The 20,000-nt window shown below is 48.0% G+C and overlaps 1 protein-coding gene across 1 annotated transcript in view; it reads right to left on the bottom strand.

Moving 5' to 3' along the window:
- Positions 1 to 20,000, bottom strand: part of tyro3 (TYRO3 protein tyrosine kinase) — a 61,863-nt gene that overhangs the window by 25,625 nt on the left and 16,238 nt on the right. The window contains exons 5-11 of the mRNA XM_056295994.1: positions 18,633 to 18,719; positions 16,377 to 16,492; positions 12,029 to 12,209; positions 5,581 to 5,723; positions 4,892 to 5,030; positions 4,689 to 4,812; positions 4,490 to 4,584 (exon numbers count right to left, since the gene is read on the bottom strand). Coding sequence (XP_056151969.1) covers positions 4,490 to 4,584; positions 4,689 to 4,812; positions 4,892 to 5,030; positions 5,581 to 5,723; positions 12,029 to 12,209; positions 16,377 to 16,492; positions 18,633 to 18,719 — 885 coding nt within the window. The remainder of the gene's footprint in view (positions 1 to 4,489; positions 4,585 to 4,688; positions 4,813 to 4,891; positions 5,031 to 5,580; positions 5,724 to 12,028; positions 12,210 to 16,376; positions 16,493 to 18,632; positions 18,720 to 20,000) is intronic.

Consider the following 20,000-nt stretch of genomic DNA (forward strand, 5'->3'; position numbering starts at 1 on the left):
ACCTGCCTCAGTCTCTGGAGGTATTTGGCTGTAGCTGACCTCCTCGCTGCCTCCTCATGGTTTCCATTTGCCTGTGGACTACCCAGGTAATTGTAACTGTCCTGTATGTCTGTTTTCCTGTCATCTGGTAATTCACGTCTTCAGTGCTCACCACCTTTCCTCTTTTTGCCACCATTCAACCGCACTTGTCCAGTCTGAATGACATCCCGATGTCATTGCTGTAGATCCTGGTGAGGTGGATCAGCGAGTCAATGTTTCGCTCATTCCTGGCACACAGCTTGATGTCATCCATGCATAGGAGGTGGCTGATGTTAACTCCACTGAACCTGTATCCATAGCCACTCTTTGTGATGATCTAAACGAGGGGGTTCAGGCCTATGCAGAACAGCAGCTGGGATAGTGCATCCCCTTGGCATATGCCACATTTGATGGTTACCTGTGTGATTGTCTTTGAGTTGGCCTCTAGTGTTGTTTGTCACTGCCGTATTGAGTTCTTGAATAAGGCTATTAGTGTCCTTTCGGCTTTGTATAGTGACAAGGTCAACCCAGCCCAAGTTGAAGACTACAGAACGGTTTCATTCCTACCCTTTCTTTCAAAAATACTTGAGCACACGGTCTTTAACCAAGTCTGTATGATCCGAATTAGTCTGACTTTAAGCGGGGTAACTCTACTGAGACTGCACTCCTGTTGGTAATAGAACCACTGCGTTTGACTAGAGCTGCTGGTCAGTCCTCAGCTTTATTGCTACTAGATCTGTCAGCTTGCCTTTGATATGGTTAACCACCAAATCCTCCTCTCCACACTCGCCGAGTTTGGTATCTCAGGATCTGCCCTCCGCTGGTTCATGTCCTACCTCTTAGAGAGATCTTTTAGAGTAAGTTGGAAGGGGGAAGTGTCCAAAGTGCAAAACTTATGCACAGGGGTACCTCAAGGGTCAGTGTTCGATCCCCATCTCGTCTCAATATACACCACCTCACTCGTCTCATACCATTGTTATGCTGACGATACCCAGCTCTTCCTATCATTCCTGCCAGATGACCTTAGTCTTGGCACGGATATTGTCATGCCATGCTGATATCTATGCATGGATGAAAGAACGCCACTTTCAGCTTAACCAATCTAAGGCTGAGCTCCTTGTCATCCCAGCCAGTCCATCCTTACAACAGTAGATCAATATCCAGCTCAGATCAACCCAACTCATGCCCACAAAGTCTGCCTGAAACCTGGGTGTCATTATTTGACCAACTAACCTTTAAGGTTCATGTGGCCTTGATTGCTTGGTTGTGCCAATTTGCCCAGTACAACATCAGGAAAATTAGACCCTACCCATCTGAGCATGCAGCACAACTCCTGGTACAGGCTCTGGTTATATCACGCACTGACTACTGCAACTCCTTACTGGAAGGTCTCCCCTACATGCACTTTCAGACCTCTGCAAATTATCCAGAACGTGGCGGCATGTCTGGTCTTCAACCAACCCAAAATAGCACATGTTGCCTCACTGTTCATATCCCTCCACTGGCTCCCAGTTGCTGCCAGCATCAAATTCAAAACTTAATGCTCGCTTACAGAACGGCAACTAAAACGGCTCCCACCTACCTGAACTCCCTCATTCTGGTCTACACTCAATCCCGCTCACTACGCTCTGCGAATGAAAGGTGCCTGGCACTTACACCACAACGAGGCCCCAAGTCACTAGCCAGACTCTTCTCTGCTGTAGTTCCCCGGTGGTGGAATGAGTTAAAAAACTCCATTCGATCCACTGAGTCCCTCTCCATCATTAAGAATAAGCTAAAGACCCAGCTCTTTCTCCAACACCTCCACACCTGATGGTATTAATATAAAAAGAGAAAATCCCTTCTATGCACCCTATGCATTACCTTTGTGCACTGCCTGTTGACACTTATGTCTGATTGGATTGAACCTATTTTTTATTTTTTTTCAGATTTTTTCCCCCTTTTTCTCTCCAATTGTATCCGGCCAACTACCCCACTCTTCTGAGCCGCCCGGTCGCTGCTCCACCCCCTCTGCCGATCTGGGGAGGGCTGCAGACTACCACATGCATCCTCTGATACATATGGAGTCACCAGCCGCTTCTTTTCACCTGACAGTGAGAAGTTTCGCCAGGGGGACGTAGCGTGTGGGAAGATCACGCTATTCCCCCCAGTTTCCCCTTCCACCTGAACAGGAGCCCCGACTGACCAGAGGAAGCGCTAGTGCAGCGACCAGGACACACACCCACATCCGGCTTCCCACCCTCAGACACGGCCAATTGTGTCTGTAGAGATGCCCGACCAAGCCGGAGGTAACATGGGGCTTCGAACCGGTGATCCCTGTGTTGGTAGGCAACGAAATAGACTGCTATGCTACCTGGATAGCTAGCTTTTTGGCACTTACTTGCATTGTCGCCTCCTGACTAGATTATTGCTTGTGTTTTATTAACTCTCAGATGTATGTCACTTTGGATAAAAGTGTCTGCTAAATGAAATTGTGAATTGCCAAGCACTCCTGTAACCAGGTGTGGTGCATTGAATCATAGGCTTTCTTATAGTCAATTCAGGCTGTGCCCAGGTTGGTCTGTCTAGTCTTAGAGTCTTGCGTGACTGCTCTATCAACCAGTAGCGGAGAGAAATGAGCTACTGGAACAAGACATTCATGGACAAGGGCTGAGATTTGATTTTATATATATAAGTTTTTTTAAAAGAAACACTCAATGGTAGGGAAAGTGCTCAACAAATAAGGAGCAAAATAATCCAGATTTATATATCACAGAAAGTTGAAACGTTGAATCAGTTCATCTGGACACAGCGTTTGAGAGAAACGATTCGTCATCATCTAAGTGACCTCTTCAGTCCCAACTGACTGCAGGTATCCCACCCTTATAAACAATACAGTGGCATAACGACCGAAAACAACGATCGGTTTCATATTCAAATTGCTGTGACCATTAACTAGAGTTACAATGGCCATGTGTACTATTCAGAGGGTTGGGGAACGTCTGCAATCCCGGCATTGTAAGATGGCAACAGATGAATTTATTGCCCCCTCCCCGGTTCAGGGATGGTGGTTCCCTCTTCACATAGATGGCCTCTTTGACCCCCTGTTCAAACCAGTGTTCCTCCCTATCAAGTGGCCACTGGCCTGTAGATGGTGTAGACTGTGGAGTCCTGGCCTGCAGATGGTGTAGACTGTGAAGTCCTGGTCTGACGTGTTAGCTCTCCTGTGTTGTGCCATCCTCTTGACCAGCGTCTGTTTAGTTTCCCTGATGTACAAGTCACATCAATCCTCTTGGCACTTAACAGCTACACTATTTTGCTCTGTTTGTGCCGGGGGACCTGATCCTTGGGGTCGACCAACTTCTGATGCAGCGTGTTTTAGGGTTTGAAAGCAACTGAGATGTGGTGTTTGAAAACTACGCGTCTCAGCTTTTCCGACACTCCCGCCACATACAGAATCACCACAGGTTTACACTTAGGCAGCTGTTGTCCTTCTCCTCTCTTCAACCGGCTGCTGCACTGTTTGGGGTCTTCCTGGCTTTGACAAACGCCCAGTTAGGATAACCACACTTAACCAGAGTCTGTTTGACGTGGGATTTCTCCCCTTCCCCGGCTGCTGTGTCGGTGGGGACATTATCAGCTCGGTGGTACAGCGTCCTGATGACTAATAGTTTGTGCTCCAGCGGATGATGAGAGTCAAACCTTAAGTACTGATCAGTATGTGTTGGTTTACAGTAAACATCAACAATCAAATGTCCCCCATCACCAACTGCAGCTTCTCAGTGTGAGAAGACTAACCTGTTCTTTTTTTATGCCCCTGTATTGTTTATAAGGGTGGGATACCTGCAGTCAGTTGAGACTGAAGAGGTCAAAGATGATGATGAAACGTATCTCTCAATAAACTTTGTGTCCTGATAAACTGATTCACCTTCCTGTGATTTATTAAGGGAGGAAAGTTGCAGATTGGAGCCTACAAAAGTGAAACTCAGAGTAGCAGAGTGGTGAACGTGATGTGACCATGATGTCCTATTGATGTAATAAATCCTGTGGAAATATTCTGAACTGACTACCAGACCCTTTCTGTAATATATATATATATATAAAATTTTAACCAGCCCGACTGAGCCACACCCCTGGCTTTTAGTTGAGAATTGAGAAAATATTAATGTATATACATATGGCCTTCCAGGCAGAGCTGTGCCGGTTCTGTTTTGAGGCCTGAGGAGTATAAATACAGATCAGACTGAGCAGACGCTGTCAATACAGGCGCCATTATTTCTCTGTTTGTGGTTCTGGACAGACAGAAAACAGTCTGTCACTTCTACCTTCCTCGTCTCGCTCTATTTAACATCCACCTTCATCTCCTTTAGTGTGTCTCTTCTGTCTGTGAGCACTTATGACACAACTAAAGAAGACGTTAGGAGGGTTAAGGGTGCCATTCTCTACATAGGTAAGTCAGTAGAGCTGCAGGGTCGGGAGTCAGGCGACTTACAGGAGGACTCAGGGGGGTCAGGGCAGTGCCGGTTGAAGGATCGAGCGGCGGTGAAGGAGACGGAGCTCTCGGCTCCCGGAGATTTAAATACCGACCTGCACAAAGAAATAGAGACAAACTCAGAACAGACTGAGAATAAAAAGCATCTGTTAGAACATTCCGGTTTGGAACTTTACTTGAAGGATTAAAAGATGAATACCCGAACTGAGTCTCTTTGCCGTGGCGCTTGACCAGTAAGGTCAACAGCAGTCCCACTATGGTGGCTACCAGCAGACCCAACAGAACCCCCACCCAGAGATGACTCCTCTGGCCCCGAGCCTGCACTGTTCACACACACACAATTATAAATACTCACACACACAAACAACACATATAGACACACAAATACACACCTCGGCTTACCTGAGGCGGGCATGACGAGGACCGGTGGGCTCCAGGGTCCACAGCCCACCACGTTACAAGCAGATACCTGGAAGGTGCTGTTAAAGAACCGCCCCCCTCCGGACAGGTGAGCCACGTTCTCCTTAAAAAGCAAAGCCTCCTGGGAAACAGGAAACAGCACAACACAACTAATGAAACAACACAACAATACAACAACACACCATATGTATTACATATGTGAGGTACTGTTGTCTGTGTACCATGTTTATCAATATGTACTGTGGTACTATGTTAGTACTGTCAGAGGTACTGTTGTCTGTGTACCATGTGTATCAATATGTACTGTGGTACTATGTTAGTACTGTTACAGGTACTGTTGTCTGTGTACCATGTGTATCAGTATGTACCGTGGTACTATGTTAGTACTGTTAGAGGTACTGTTGTCTGTGTACTATGTGTATCAGTATGTACCGTGGTACTATGTTAGTACTGTTAGAGGTACTGTTGTCTGTGTACCATGTGTATCAGTATGTACCGTGGTACTATGTTAGTACTGTTAGAGGTACTGTTGTCTGTGTGCCATGTGTATCAGTATGTACTGTGGTACTATGTTAGTAAATTTAGAGGTACTGTTGTCTGTGTACCATGTGTATCAGTATGTACTGTGGTACTATGTTGTTTGCCAAGGAGTATTATGGGATGTGTGCTACCTGGCCCTCTCCGCCGAGGGTCCACTGAACCTTGTAGGCAAGTAGTTTTCCATGCAGCTCTTCCTCGTCAAGCTCCGCCCACCGAAGCGACAACCGTTGCTCTGTCAGGTCAAAGGTTAGATTCCGGGGAGCTGCAGATGGCACTGCGAGGTTACATACACACACACAAATAAAACAAGCACACACACGATGAATTAAATACATAAGTAGGTGCAACAGATTGACTCAGAAGAAAACAGAGTCCCAGAAAGGTGAATCAGTTCATCTGGACACAACCTTTACTGAGAGAAACGTTTCACCATCATCTAATGCTCCTTTTCCACTACATGGTACCGGCTCAGCTCGACTGGCAGAGTGTCATTACCGTAACAGTACCCCCTCAGTGTAGCTGGTCTGCATTGATTTTGGTACCTCCTCCAGTTTTTTGGAACCTCGTCAAAGGTGGTACCAGAAATGCTGGTACTTCCCAGTAATGGCACACGAAAAAGTCGAGTCGAGTCGAGCCGGTACCATGTAGTGGAAAGGAACATTTCACTCCCCGTTCAAACCACCGTTCCTCCCTATCAAGGTTGTGCACATCTTCCTCCTTGAAAGAGAGGCCATTGGCATGTAGATGGGTGTAGACTATAGATGGATGTAGACTGTAGACGGGTGTAGACTGTAGATGGGTGTAGACTGTAGATGGGTGTAGACTGTAGATGGTGTAGACTGTAGATGGGTGTAGACTATAGATGGATGTAGACTGTAGATGGGTGTAGACTATAGATGGATGTAGACTGTAGACGGGTGTAGACTGTAGACGGGTGTAGACTGTAGATGGGTGTAGACTGTAGATGGGTGTAGACTGTAGATGGTGTAGACTGTGGAGTCCTGGCCTGATGTGTTAGCTCTCCTGTGTTGTGCCATCCTCTTGACCAGCGTCTGTTTAGTTGCCCAAGCATCGGGCCCCCCGTCACAAACAGGGCAATATAGTGTCCACCGGGGCATCCGGGTGGCATGGCGTTCTATTCTGTCACCTATTAACACAGGGGTTGGCGGTTCGAATCCCCATGTTACATCCGGCTTAGTCGGGCATCCCTACAGACACAGTTGACCGTGTCTGTGGGAGGGAAGCCGGATGTGGGTGTGTGTCCTGATCGCTGCACTAGCGCCTCCTCTGGTCAGTCAGGTCACTTGTTCAGGGGGGAGGGGGAACTGGGGGGAATAGCGTGATCCTCCTACTTGCTATGTCTCCCTGGCGAAACGCCTCACTGTCAGGTGAAAAGAAGTGGCTGGCAACTCCACATGTATTGGTGGAGATGTGTGGTAGTCTGCAGCCCTCCCCGGATCAGCAGAGGGGGTGGAGCAGAGACCGGGACGGCTCGGAGGAGTGGGGTAATTGGCCAAGTACAATGCTATGATTGCAAACATTACACAACCTTCTGTGAATAGTACACATGACCACCTCTGTGTATTGTTTATAAGGGTGGGGACACCTGCAGCCACTGTATTGCTTATAAGGGTGGGGGTACCTGCAGTCACTGTATTGCTTATAAGGGTGGGACACCTGCAGTCACTATATTGTTTATAAGGGTGGGGACACCTGCAGTCACTGTATTGTTTATAAGGGTGGGGGTACCTGCAGCCACTGTATTGCTTATAAGGGTGGGGGTACCTGCAGCCACTGTAGTGTTTATAAGGGTGGGGACACCTGCAGCCAATGTATTGTTTATAAGGGTGGGGACACCTGCAGTCAGTGTATTGCTTATAAGGGTGGGGTACCTGCAGTCACTGTAGTGTTTATAAGGGTGGGGTACCTGCAGTCACTGTAGTGTTTATAAGGGTGGGGTCCCTGCAGTCACTGTATTGTTTATAAGGGTGGGGGTACCTGCAGTCACTGTAGTGTTTATAAGGGTGGGGTCCCTGCAGCCACTGTGTGGTTTATAAGGGTGGGGTCCCTGCAGTCAGTTGAGACTGAAGAGGTCACTTAGGGCCCTGATACACCAGGCTGACGGTCGGCCATGGGCCAATGTCGGGCCGTCGGTGAACGTCTGTGACCCTGGTCTGTCCTGCATCATCAGCTCTAGTCAGACCCGTCAGCAGCTTTTCGGCTGATTCAGCACGCGGAACCGGCGGAGCCCGGTGGTGAGAGAGATCACTCTGATTGGCTGTTCAGCTTAGCGAATCAGTGCAGAACCTACATGCTAGTCGGCTGTCGGCTGTAGTCTTTGCGGTGTGTCCAAGTCGGCTGTAGTCTTTGCGGTCTGTCCAAGTCGGCTGTAGTCTCTGCGGTGTGTTCAAGTCGGCTGTAGTCTCTGCGGTGTGTTCAAGTCGGCTGTAGTCTTTGCGGTGTGTCCAAGTCGGCTGTAGTCTCTGCGGTGTGTCCAAGTCGGCTGTAGTCTCTGCGGTGTGTCCAAGTCGGCTGTAGTCTTTGCGGTGTGTCCAAGTCGGCTGTAGTCTCTGCGGTGTGTCCAAGTCGGCTGTAGTCTCTGCGGTGTGTCCAAGTCGGCTGTAGTCTTTGCGGTGTGTCCAAGTCGGCTGTAGTCTTTGCGGTGTCTCCAAGTCGGCTGTAGTCTTTGCGGTGTGTCCAAGTCGGCTGTAGTCTTTGCGGTGTGTCCAAGTCGGCTGTAGTCTCTGCGGTGTGTCCAAGTCGGCTGTAGTCTTTGCGGTGTCTCCAAGTCGGCTGTAGTCTTTGCGGTGTCTCCAAGTCGGCTGTAGTCTTTGCGGTGTGTCCAAGTCGGCTGTAGTCTTTGCGGTGTGTCCAAGTCGGCTGTAGTCTTTGCGGTGTGTCCAAGTCGGCTGTAGTCTTTGCGGTGTGTCCAAGTGCTACTTTTTGGCCCAGATGGAGGCGACGTGAGGTGACGCAACAGTCGGCCTTCGTCGCCGCTAGTCGGTTTGGCGTGTCTGGGCCCTTAGATGATGATGAAACACACCTGTCAATAAAAGTTGTCTACAGATGAACTGGTTCAACCTTCTCTGAATGTCTGTGATTTTCTTACCTGCATGAATAAAGACAAGAAAACAGTGCAGCAAACACACAAACACACATGTTGGTCGTCAGTCTGTCTCTACCACCTCCACCCTGAGTCGTTTTAGGACACTTCTTTGATGAGGTGAATGAACACAAACACACACACACACACACACACACTTCTATTCCTGTCACACATTGTGGGGCAGTGCTGATGGGAGCTGCAGGGGGCGCTACAGAGCCTGGTTGCCCTGGAAGAAGCCTATTGATATGGATTGAGGCCATGGACAAAGACTTATTGTGCAGGAAGACTGGAATCCACCAGCTAGCCTCCATACACACAACACACACAACACACACAAGTAAACAGAAACAAGGCCACTCTGTCATTGTTCGCCAGTAAAGCCCAGCACTGCACCCCAGAGAGGCTCAGCGCCTACTTAACATGCCAGCTCACACTCCGCCCAGCGCACTCGCTACAGCCACCAGCCACCAGCCAGCAAACACCAGACTCACAGCAAACCAGCCTCACACCCACCCACCCACCCACCCACCCACCCTCTCTATTCATGAGAATTATGGCGAGGCCAACAACTGAGACATGGCAACTACTCCCATAACTCATCCATCCATCCAGCCATCCATCTCCTCCTAAATGACATGTAACTCGTTTAGTTGTTGTTCCCTTCCAGAGGAGTTGAACTTAGAATCCAGAGTTGAATAAACTTCAGTTTCCAGATCAACTTCAGTACAACCAACCAACAGTAAAGGTCAAAGGTCAGAGCCACATCACTGTGACAATAAATGGAACAAATGTTCCTTTGAAACTACAGTGATGATGGATGATAGAGAGACAGAATGATGATGGATGATTGACAAGAGACAGATAGAGAGATAGAATGATGGATGAGTAGAGAAGAGACAGATAGAGAGATAGAATGATGGATGATAGAGAAGAGACAGATAGAGAGATAGAATGACGGATGAGTAGAGAAGAGACAGATAGAGAGACAGAATGATGGATGGTAGAGAAGAGACAGATAGAGAGATAGAATGATGGATGATAGAGAAGAGACAGATAGAGAGACAGAATGATGGATGGTAGAGAAGAGACAGATAGAGAGATAGAATGATGGATGATAGAGAAGAGACAGATAGAGAGATAGAATGACGGATGAGTAGAGAAGAGACAGATAGAGAGACAGAATGATGGATGGTAGAGAAGAGACAGATAGAGAGATAGAATGATGGATGAGTAGAGAAGAGACAGATAGAGAGATAGAATGATGGATGACAGAGAAGAGACAGATAGAGAGATAGAATGATGGATGGTAGAGAAGAGACAGATAGAGAGACAGAATGATGGATGGTAGAGAAGAGACAGATAGAGAGACAGAATGATGGATGATAGAGAAGAGACAGATAGAGAGATAGAATGACGGATGAGTAGAGAAGAGACAGATAGAGAGATAGAATGATGGATGGTAGAGAAGAGACAGATAGAGAGACAGAATGATGGATGGTAGAGAAGAGACAGATAGAGAGATAGAATGATGGATGGTAGAGAAGAGACAGATAGAGAGATAGAATGATGGATGATAGAGAAGAGACAGATAGAGAGATAGAATGATGGATGGTAGAGAAGAGACAGATAGAGAGACAGAATGATGGATGGTAGAGAAGAGACAGATAGAGAGATAGAATGACGGATGAGTAGAGAAGAGACAGATAGAGAGATAGAATGATGGATGGTAGAGAAGAGACAGATAGAGAGACAGAATGATGGATGGTAGAGAAGAGACAGATAGAGAGATAGAATGATGGATGGTAGAGAAGAGACAGATAGAGAGATAGAATGATGGATGATAGAGAAGAGACAGATAGAGAGATAGAATGATGGATGGTAGAGAAGAGACAGATAGAGAGACAGAATGATGGATGGTAGAGAAGAGACAGATAGAGAGATAGAATGATGGATGGTTGAGAAGAGACAGATAGAGAGATAGAATGATGGATGGTAGAGAAGAGACAGATAGAGAGACAGAATGATGGATGGTAGAGAAGAGACAGATAGAGAGATAAAATGATGGATGGTTGATAGAGAAGAGACAGAGAGATAGAATGATGGATGTAGAGAAGAGAGAGATAGAATGATGGATGAGTAGAGAAGAGACAGAGACAGAATGATGGATGAGTAGAGAAGAGACAGATAGAGAGATAGAATGATGGATGGTAGAGAAGAGACAGATAGAGAGATAGAATGATAGATGATAGAGAAGAGACAGATAGAGAGATAGAATGATGGATGGTAGAGAAGAGACAGATAGAGAGACAGAATGATGGATGGTAGAGAAGAGACAGATAGAGAGATAGAATGTTGGATGGTAGAGAAGAGACAGATAGAGAGATAGAATGATGGATGATAGAGAAGAGACAGATAGAGAGACAGAATGATGGATGGTAGAGAAGAGACAGATAGAGAGACAGAATGATGGATGGTAGAGAAGAGACAGATAGAGAGACAGAATGATGGATGATAGAGAAGAGACAGATAGAGAGATAGAATGATGGATGAGTAGAGAAGAGACAGATAAAGAGACAGAATGATGGATGGTAGAGAAGAGACAGATAGAGAGACAGAATGATGGATGGTAGAGAAGAGACAGATAGAGAGACAGAATGATGGATGGTAGAGAAGAGAGAGATAGAGAGATAGAATGATGGATGAGTAGAGAAGAGACAGATAGAGAGACAGAATGATGGATGGTAGAGAAGAGACAGATAGAGAGATAGAATGATGGATGGTAGAGAAGAGACAGATAGAGAGATAGAATGATGGATAGTAGAGAAGAGACAGATAGAGAGATAGAATGATGGATAGTAGAGAAGAGACAGATAGAGAGATAGAATGATGGATAGTAGAGAAGAGACAGATAGAGAGATAGAATGATGGATGGTAGAGAAGAGACAGATAGAGAGATAGAATGATGGATAGTAGAGAAGAGACAGATAGAGAGATAGAATGATGGATAGTAGAGAAGAGACAGATAGAGAGACAGAATGATGGATAGTAGAGAAGAGACAGATAGAGAGACAGAATGATGGATGGTAGAGAAGAGACAGATAGAGAGATAGAATGATGGATAGTAGAGAAGAGAGAGATAGAATGAGTGTTCTAATGAAGTTTTACTTTTGCAGGAAGGGTTAATGTTTGAAATCTATCCTGTTGAGTTCCACAACATTCCTCTGAGGTGATTTTGGTGATTAAATAATAACGATGAAAAAGCATGTCACACTTTACCGCATCATTTAGACACAAATCTACGGTAATCTCCAAACAACACATTTCTCTTCATCCATGTGCCAACTTTTACACCTCGGTCTTGCAATATTTAGACATTTTTTCAAATTTCTGAAGTTTCAGTTCAGCTTTTCTTTCGTGCAAGTTCAAAAGGAGCTTCAGAGACAGGCGGATGTGAAGCCGCTGACAGGTGGTACCTGCTTCTGGGGTCTGGAAGTGGATCCAGGGGGAGAAGGGCGACGGTCCCACCTCGTTGGAACAGGACACTCTGCAGCTGTAGTTAGAGAAGCTGTTGAGACTGGTCAGGACCTGCAGATGCGGAGGAACCACCACCTTCTGGTCCGGGACCTCCACCTTCTTACCCGACCGCTTAGATACCTGGAGGAGAGAGTAGAAAGGAGAGAGGAGAGAAGACGCATGAGAAAAAAGAGTGGAGAGATAAGAGGAGGAGAGGTGTGCAGCACTGTATTTAACAGTAACCACCTACAATAGCTAATTATGTCCCCCTACCAAGACGGCACCATGGATGGTAGCCTTGGTGTGTTGGTGCGCATTGTTTTTTTCCGTAAAGTCTGTGTTTTGCTACAACTACCGGAGCTCTTTCACCAGAGCAGAGTGTATGAACATCCCCCAACGTTCTCATCCCCACCTGGGGAATTAACAAACATGTTGGTCAAAGCGAAACATCGGAGGAGATGGACACATGCCCGCATTCATGCGTCTCCGCAGACGTGGACGACGCACTCCGCTGCCGCGAATTTTTTTTCTCCTCCCCCCTTTTCTCCCCAATTGTACCCGGCCAATTATCCCACTCTTCTGAGCCGTCCCGGTCTCTGCTCCACCCCCTCTGCTGATCTGGGGAGGGCTGCAGACTACCACATGTCTCCTCCGATACACGTGGAGTCACCAGCCACTTCTTTTCACCTGACAGTGAGGAGTTTCACCAGGGGGATGTAGCGTGTCGGAGGATCACACTATTCCCCCCGGTCCCCCCGAACAGGTGCCTCGACCAACCAGAGGAGGCGCTAGTGCAGTGACCAGGACACACACCCACATCCGGCTTCCCACCCGCAGACACGGCCATTTGTGTCTGTAGGGACGCCCGACCAAGCCGGAGGCAACACGGGGATTCGAACCCCCGATTCCCATGTTGGTAGGGAACAGAATAGGCCACTACGCCACCCGGATGCCGCTCCGGGAATATTTCAATTTAACATATGATCGCTGTGCACCAAATTAGACGAACTTCACCTCCTGATGGGGAAGAATGGAAACTTTTCTTCATCTTGTGTTTTGTGCTTCATGGAAGCTCGGCTGTGTGGATCAACACCGGACTCAGCGCTGCAGCTAACAGGCTTCCACGCTGTTCAGAGGGGATCACGACACAGAGCTCTCCAGCAAAATGAAAGGTGGACACAGTTGTGTTTATATTAACAGTGGCAGATGTAAAGATGCGACAGTAATTCTGCAGCACTGCTCTCCCCTAACCCTAACCCTAAACCCTAACCCTAACCCTAACCCTAAACCCTAACCCTAAACCCTAACCCTAACCCTAAACCCTAACCCTAACCCTAACCCCTTCTATGGCCCCCATGAGTTCGCTTGGTTAATTCTGGCTGGAGGTTACATTCCACCATGGACCGACATGCAGGAGACACAACGCATGCTTGCTGACCAGATACTGTGTGTGGAGCAGACAAACCCCAGACTCTCGTTATTGTCCTCGGCGACTTCAACAAAGGGACTCTCAGCCATGAACTACCTGAATACCGTCAGCTGATTAAATGCCCGACCAGGGAGGAGAACACTTTAGATCACTGTTGCCTATCACGCAGTCCCTCTCGCTTCAGCGGGACTCTCTGACCACGTCATGGTCCACCTGATTTCTGCATACAGGCAGGAATTAAATCTCAATCTGTTGTGAGGACATCTGAGAAGTGGACCAGTGAGTGAAGCTATGGAGGAGCTTCGCGTGTGCTTGGACTGTACTGACTGGGACGTTTTCAGGACTGCCACCAACAGTCTGGATGAGCACACTGAGACTGTGACATCTTATATCAGCTTCTGCGAGGACAGCTGTGTACTATCACGCACCAGGGTTAGTTACAACAACGACAAACCCTGGTTTACAGCTAAACTCAGACAGCCAAGATTAGAAAAGGAGGAAGCATTTAGGAGCGGGGACAGGTGGTGAAAGATGCCAAATGACTGTACTCTGACAAACTTCAACAATTCTCAGAAAAGAACTCTCCCTCTGTCTGGAAGGGCCTCAGACAGATCACCACCTACAAACCCAAAGCCCAACACTCCACTAATGACTTGTTAGGCCAATGATCTGAATGAGTTCGATTTTTATTTATTTTTTTATTACTTTATTAATCCCCATGGGGCAATTCTTTCTCTGCATTTAACCCATCCTAGCTGTAGGAGCAGTGGGCAGCCACCGTGCAGCGCCCGGGGACCAACTCCAGTTGGTCTTGCCATGCCTTGGTCAGGGACACAGACAGGAGTATTAACCCTAACATTCATGTCTTTTTGATGGTGGAGAAAACTGGAGCACCCGGAGAAAACCCACCACAGACATGGGGAGAACATGCAAACTCCACACAGAGGATGACCTGGGATGAACCCCAAGGTTGGACACCCCCAGAGTTCGAACCCCAGGACCTTCTTGCTGTGAGGCGACAGCGCTAACCACTGGGCCACCATGCCGCCCAGTGGCGATTTGAAAGACAATGGGACAGTCCTGACACCATCCCCCAAGACTCCATCCACCAGCTCCAAACCAGCTCCTCCTCCCCTGCCTCAGCAGGGGCCCGGGCCTCTTCACAACTGCCCACATTAGAGGCCCCTTCCTCCCCTCCCACAAGGATGACTCTCTCCATCCTGGAGAGGGATGTTAACAGGCTGTTCAAGAGACAGAACCCCAGTAAAGCTGCTCGACCAGACTCTGTCTCTCCCTTCACCCTGAAGCACCATGCCAATCAGCTGTCTCCAGTGTTCACAGACATTTTTAACACCTCGCATGAGAGATGCCACATACCAGCCTGCTTCAAGACTCCCACTATCATCCCCGTCCCCAAAAAACCGAGGACTACAGCACTCAATGACTACAGACCCGTCCCCCTTACCATATATAAAACTGGCTGTAGTTCCTGAACGGTTAATGCAATATTTTTGTCCAACCCCTTAAATTAAAGCCGGAAGGCCACACTTCAATCATATATTGGTTACTTCATTTCAAAGCCACTGTGGTGGTGTATAGGGGCAAAATTACAAATACTGTGTCACTGTCCAAATACTTATGGATCTAACTGTATATCCATCCATCATCCAAACCGCTTATCCTGCTCTCATGGTCACGGGGATGCTGGAGCCTATCCCAGCAGTCATTGGGCAGCAGGCAGGGAGACACCCTGGACAGGCCGCCAGGCCATCACACAGGGCCCACACATATTCACACACACACACACACACACCTAGGGACAATTTAGTACGGCCGATTCACCTGACCTACATGTCTTTGGACTGTGGGAGGAAACCGGAGCACCCGGAGGAAACCCACACAGACACGGGGAGAACATGCAAACTCCACACAGAGGACGACCTGGGATGAACCCCAAGGTTGGACTACCGCGGGGCTCAAACCCAGGACCTTCTTGCTGTGAGGTGACTGCACTAACCACTGTGCCACCGTGGCGCCCCAGTTTAGTAATGTAAAGTATAATATCAAACCAAAACTAGTTTTCACATAATACTCCCTCAAATATTTCACACCTCATTTTGTGATGCATTTTACATCATAGATTCTAATTATCATTAATTTAGACAACATCATCACGTATCACCACATGACAACACCTGGATTTCATTCTGATACAGCCCAACACCACTGCAAGAAAAGAAACAATAATGAATTCTTGCCCAGCACTGATAAAGAGAGCTTAGTTGTTTTAAAAGAGCCAGACCTGTAAGTGATTCTTTATCGGTAATAAGGACTGCCTCTCCAGGTGGAGAACCTGAACTCCACCTGCAGATGAACTCTGTCTAGGATACACTGGTATACAAATTCCCTGTGTTATATGCCAAGCTGGCCACCAGCACAGGTTTGAAAAATGTTTCAGAACAGCCAGACCAGTGGTTCTCAATCAGGTCCTCAGGTACCAGCTGTTCTGCCAGGCAGCTCATTACACCGACCTGCTGTTCCAGTTCTTCAGCTTCCAGCTGAGGAGGTTTTACACCAGGAGCAACAGGTGAATGTAGTGAACTGCCTAGTAGGATAGAATACCAGGAGCACTGCTGGTATCTAAGGACCTGATTGAGAACCACTGGTTAAAAAAAAACTCAGTAATTACTACAACAGCATTGTGTTTATGGATGGTGCCTGGAAAAGTGGAAGGCTTTCACAAGGAGAAAGAGGAAGTGAGAAGAGAATATTCCAGACTAAATCAGAGGGTTTCACAATGGATGAGTGTGTTTAAGGGCATGTGTGTGTCTGATGTTTGTGTGTGTGTATGTGTATGTGTGTGTGTGTGTGGGTGTTACCTGGATGGTGCAGACTGACAGGTCTGAGTGTCCTGTGAATCCTGGTTTCCATGTCAACGTCACATTGTTCTCTACTATCCACAAGACCTGAACTCCCACTGGGGCTGACGGCAGACCTGAGAGAGACACAGAGAGAGAGAGCGAGAGCGACAGACAAACACAGACAGACAGAGAGCGAGCGAGAGAGAGAGAAAGAGAGCGAGAGCGAGCAAGCGAGAGAGAGAGAGCGCAAGAGAGAGTGCAAGAGCGAGAGAGAGAGAGAGAGAGAGAGAGAGAGAACTGCATTGCTTGTTGCAACACTGGTAAATGATGGCTTCACTATTTCTGAAGCCAGACTTGATTAAAATGTTGTCAGACATGGTTCAGATTCATACACTCATCACTCCAGTATGGAGAAACTTTACTGACAGCCTGTCTGGACACAGACACAGTTCAGCAGGACCTTCATGTTAACTCTCATCAACCACGACATGCCGCCTTTCCAGCTGCAAGGTGCTCACAGCAGTCACACACTTACTGGATGTTCATTCACAACGTGTTCTGAACAACATCAAATCTGATTTGGAAAAACTTTTTACATCTCAACCACCTGCAACCTGTGACATCGGGAAGTCCTGTCCTGCCCCCCCCCACCCCTTTTCCTCCCCAATTGTACCCGGCCAATTACCCCACTCTTCCGAGCCGTCCCGGTCTCTGCTCCACCCCCTCTGCCGATCCAGGGAGGGCTGCAGACTACCACATGTCTCCTCCGAGAAATGTCACCAGGGGGACATAGCACATGGGAGGATCATGCTATTCACCCCCAGTCCCTCCTCCCCCCCCAAACAGGCGGCCCGACCGACCAGAGGAGGCGCTAGTGCAGCAACCAGGACACATACCCACATCTGGCTTCTCACCCGCAGACACGGCCAATTGTGTCTGTAGGGACGCCCGACCAAGCCGGAGGTAACACGGGGATTCGAACCAGAAGTCCTGTACTGTTAGTTGCTGTCATGTACTTCCAGGATTAACCAGCCGGCAGTACGACAAGCAACCGCGTGGATGTGGCGAGGACAACGTGTTGGAGGAAGTACAAAATGTAAATAAAAAGTCACTTCAACTTGACAGAAAGTAATACTATTACTTCAGTGCAACATATTAAGACGTCTTACTGCAGGCGTCCAGGTGGCGTGCGGGTCTATTCCGTTCCCTACCAACATGGGGATCGGCGGTTCGAATCCCCGTGTTACTTCCGGCTTGGTTGGGTGTCCCTACAGACACAATTGGCCGTGTCTGCAGGTGGGAAGCCGGATGTGGGTATGTGTCCTGGTTGCTGCACTAGCGCCTCCTCTGGTCGGTGGGGGCACCTGTTCAGGAGGGAGGGGGAACTGGGGGGAATAGCGTGATCCTCCCACGTGCTACGTCCCCCTGGTGAAACTCCTCACTGTCAGGTGAAAAGAAGCAGCTGGTGACTCCACATGTATCAGAGGAGGTATGTGGTAATCTGCAGCCCTCCCCGGATCAGCAGAGGGGGTGGAGCAGAGACCGGGACGGCTCGGAAGAGTGGGGTGATTGACCAGGTACAATAGGGGAGAAAAAGGGGGTGAAATCCCAAAACAAAAAAAAGAAAAACAAGTCTTACTGCATAAAAACATTGGTGGAAACAGCTGGAGAGACAGACATGAAGACATACAGACCATCAGAGAGACAGACATGAAGACGTACAGACTGTCAGAGAGACAGACATGAAGATGTACAGACTGTCAGAGAGACAGAGATGAGAGGCAGACATGAAGATGTACAGACTGTCAGAGAGACAGACATGAAGATGTACAGACTGTCAGAGAGACAGACATGAAGATGTACAGACAGTCAGAGAGACAGACATGAAGATGTACAGACTGTCAGAGAGACAGACATGAAGATGTACAGACTGTCAGAGAGACAGACATGAAGATGTACAGACTGTCAGAGAGACAGACATGAAGATGTACAGACTGTCAGAGACAGACATGAAGATGTACAGACCATCAGAGAGACAGACATGAAGACGTACAGACTGTCAGAGAGACAGAGATGAGAGACAGACATGAAGATGTACAGACCATCAGAGAGACAGACATGAAGACGTACAGACTGTCAGAGAGACAGAGATGAGAGACAGACATGAAGATGTACAGACCGTCAGAGAGACAGAGATGAGAGACAGACATGAAGATGTACAGACTGTCAGAGAGACAGAGATGAGAGACGGATAAAGACAGACGGCCATCTTACTTTTGATGTACACTGTTCCTGTACGAGATACAGAGATCCCTCTGGCATTCTTAGCCTCACAGTAAAACTTCACACTGCTGTTTACACCTAGAGACAGACAGACACACAGACAGACAGACACACAGACAGACACACAGACAGACAGTTTGCTGATCATTTTCTCGAGGAATCCAAAACAGAGCCTAACTGTGTGTTTGTGTACGTGTGAGTGTGCACGTGTGTGTTTGTGTGTGTGTATGTGTGTGTGTGTGTGTGTGTGTGTGTCTGTAATGAGCGCAATCTGTCTGTATTCGGGGGACTGGTCGGTCAGGTTCACCCTGTTAATGGAGGCTGAAATCAAACAGGTCACTGGCGATGTGAAGACAGACGAACCTCAGCACTGTCCACATGGTTTCACATGAAATGAGTCTGTGTTTCACTGCGGGTCCTTCCACTGTAGCGTTCCATGCTGAGATATTAACATTAAAACTTCTAATATCGGGCACCCGGGTAGCGCAGCGGTCTATTCTGTTGCCTACCAACACGGGGATTGGCGGTTCGAACCCCCGCGTTACCTCCGGCTTGGTCGGGCGTCCCTACAGACACAGCTGGCTGTGTCTGCAGGTGGGAAGCCGGGTGTGGGTATATGTCCTGGTCGCTGCACTAGCCCCGGCAATGCGTGGGGTGCATTCTGGGCTCGCCGCATTGTGCCGTCGGGATGTGATTGCTGATGGATCTAGTCAAGTAGTGGACTTGTGTGGTTTCATGACAGTTGTTGTTATGATTGTTAATTCTACTCGTGCAAAAGGAGTTCAGCACCGCTGGTTTAAATCTTTATTCGATGAGCTTGATGCCGCATACGGTGACTTGATTCTCCACGCTGGCATATGACGGCTGAGTCGCGGGAAAGCACTGCAGCGATTTGTTGACTTGCTGCCCGAGATCAAATCCTTTCTGGAGTCACGAAATGAGGAGCAGTCTGATGGTGCATGACGGCGAGTCTCGGGTTTCCTCCCCGACATGACAGCAAAACTGAACGAGCTCAGCTATGAGCTTCAGGGAAAAGACGAAGACGAGGCACACATGATCAGCACCGTCAATGCCTTTAAGGCCAAGGTGGGCGTGTGGGCCCCTCAGCTGAGGAATGGAAGGCTGGTGCACTGCCCAAACCTACGGAAAATGTCACAAATCATCAGAAACAAGGATGCTTTTCTCCCGCAAGAATTCTGCACCCACCTGAAGGAAGGGCATCCGAATTCAACGGGTATTTTCCGGCGTTAAAGGACACAGAAGAGAGCCCACAGGGCTGATTGATGGATGGCTGCTGAGATGGTTATCCTTCCAGCATGTCCTCCCATCTCTGCAGAGGACTTCCAGAGCTGTTAGAGT

The sequence above is a fragment of the Lampris incognitus genome, chromosome 16 (genome assembly GCF_029633865.1).
Source record: "Lampris incognitus isolate fLamInc1 chromosome 16, fLamInc1.hap2, whole genome shotgun sequence".
NCBI lineage: Eukaryota > Metazoa > Chordata > Actinopteri > Lampriformes > Lampridae > Lampris > Lampris incognitus.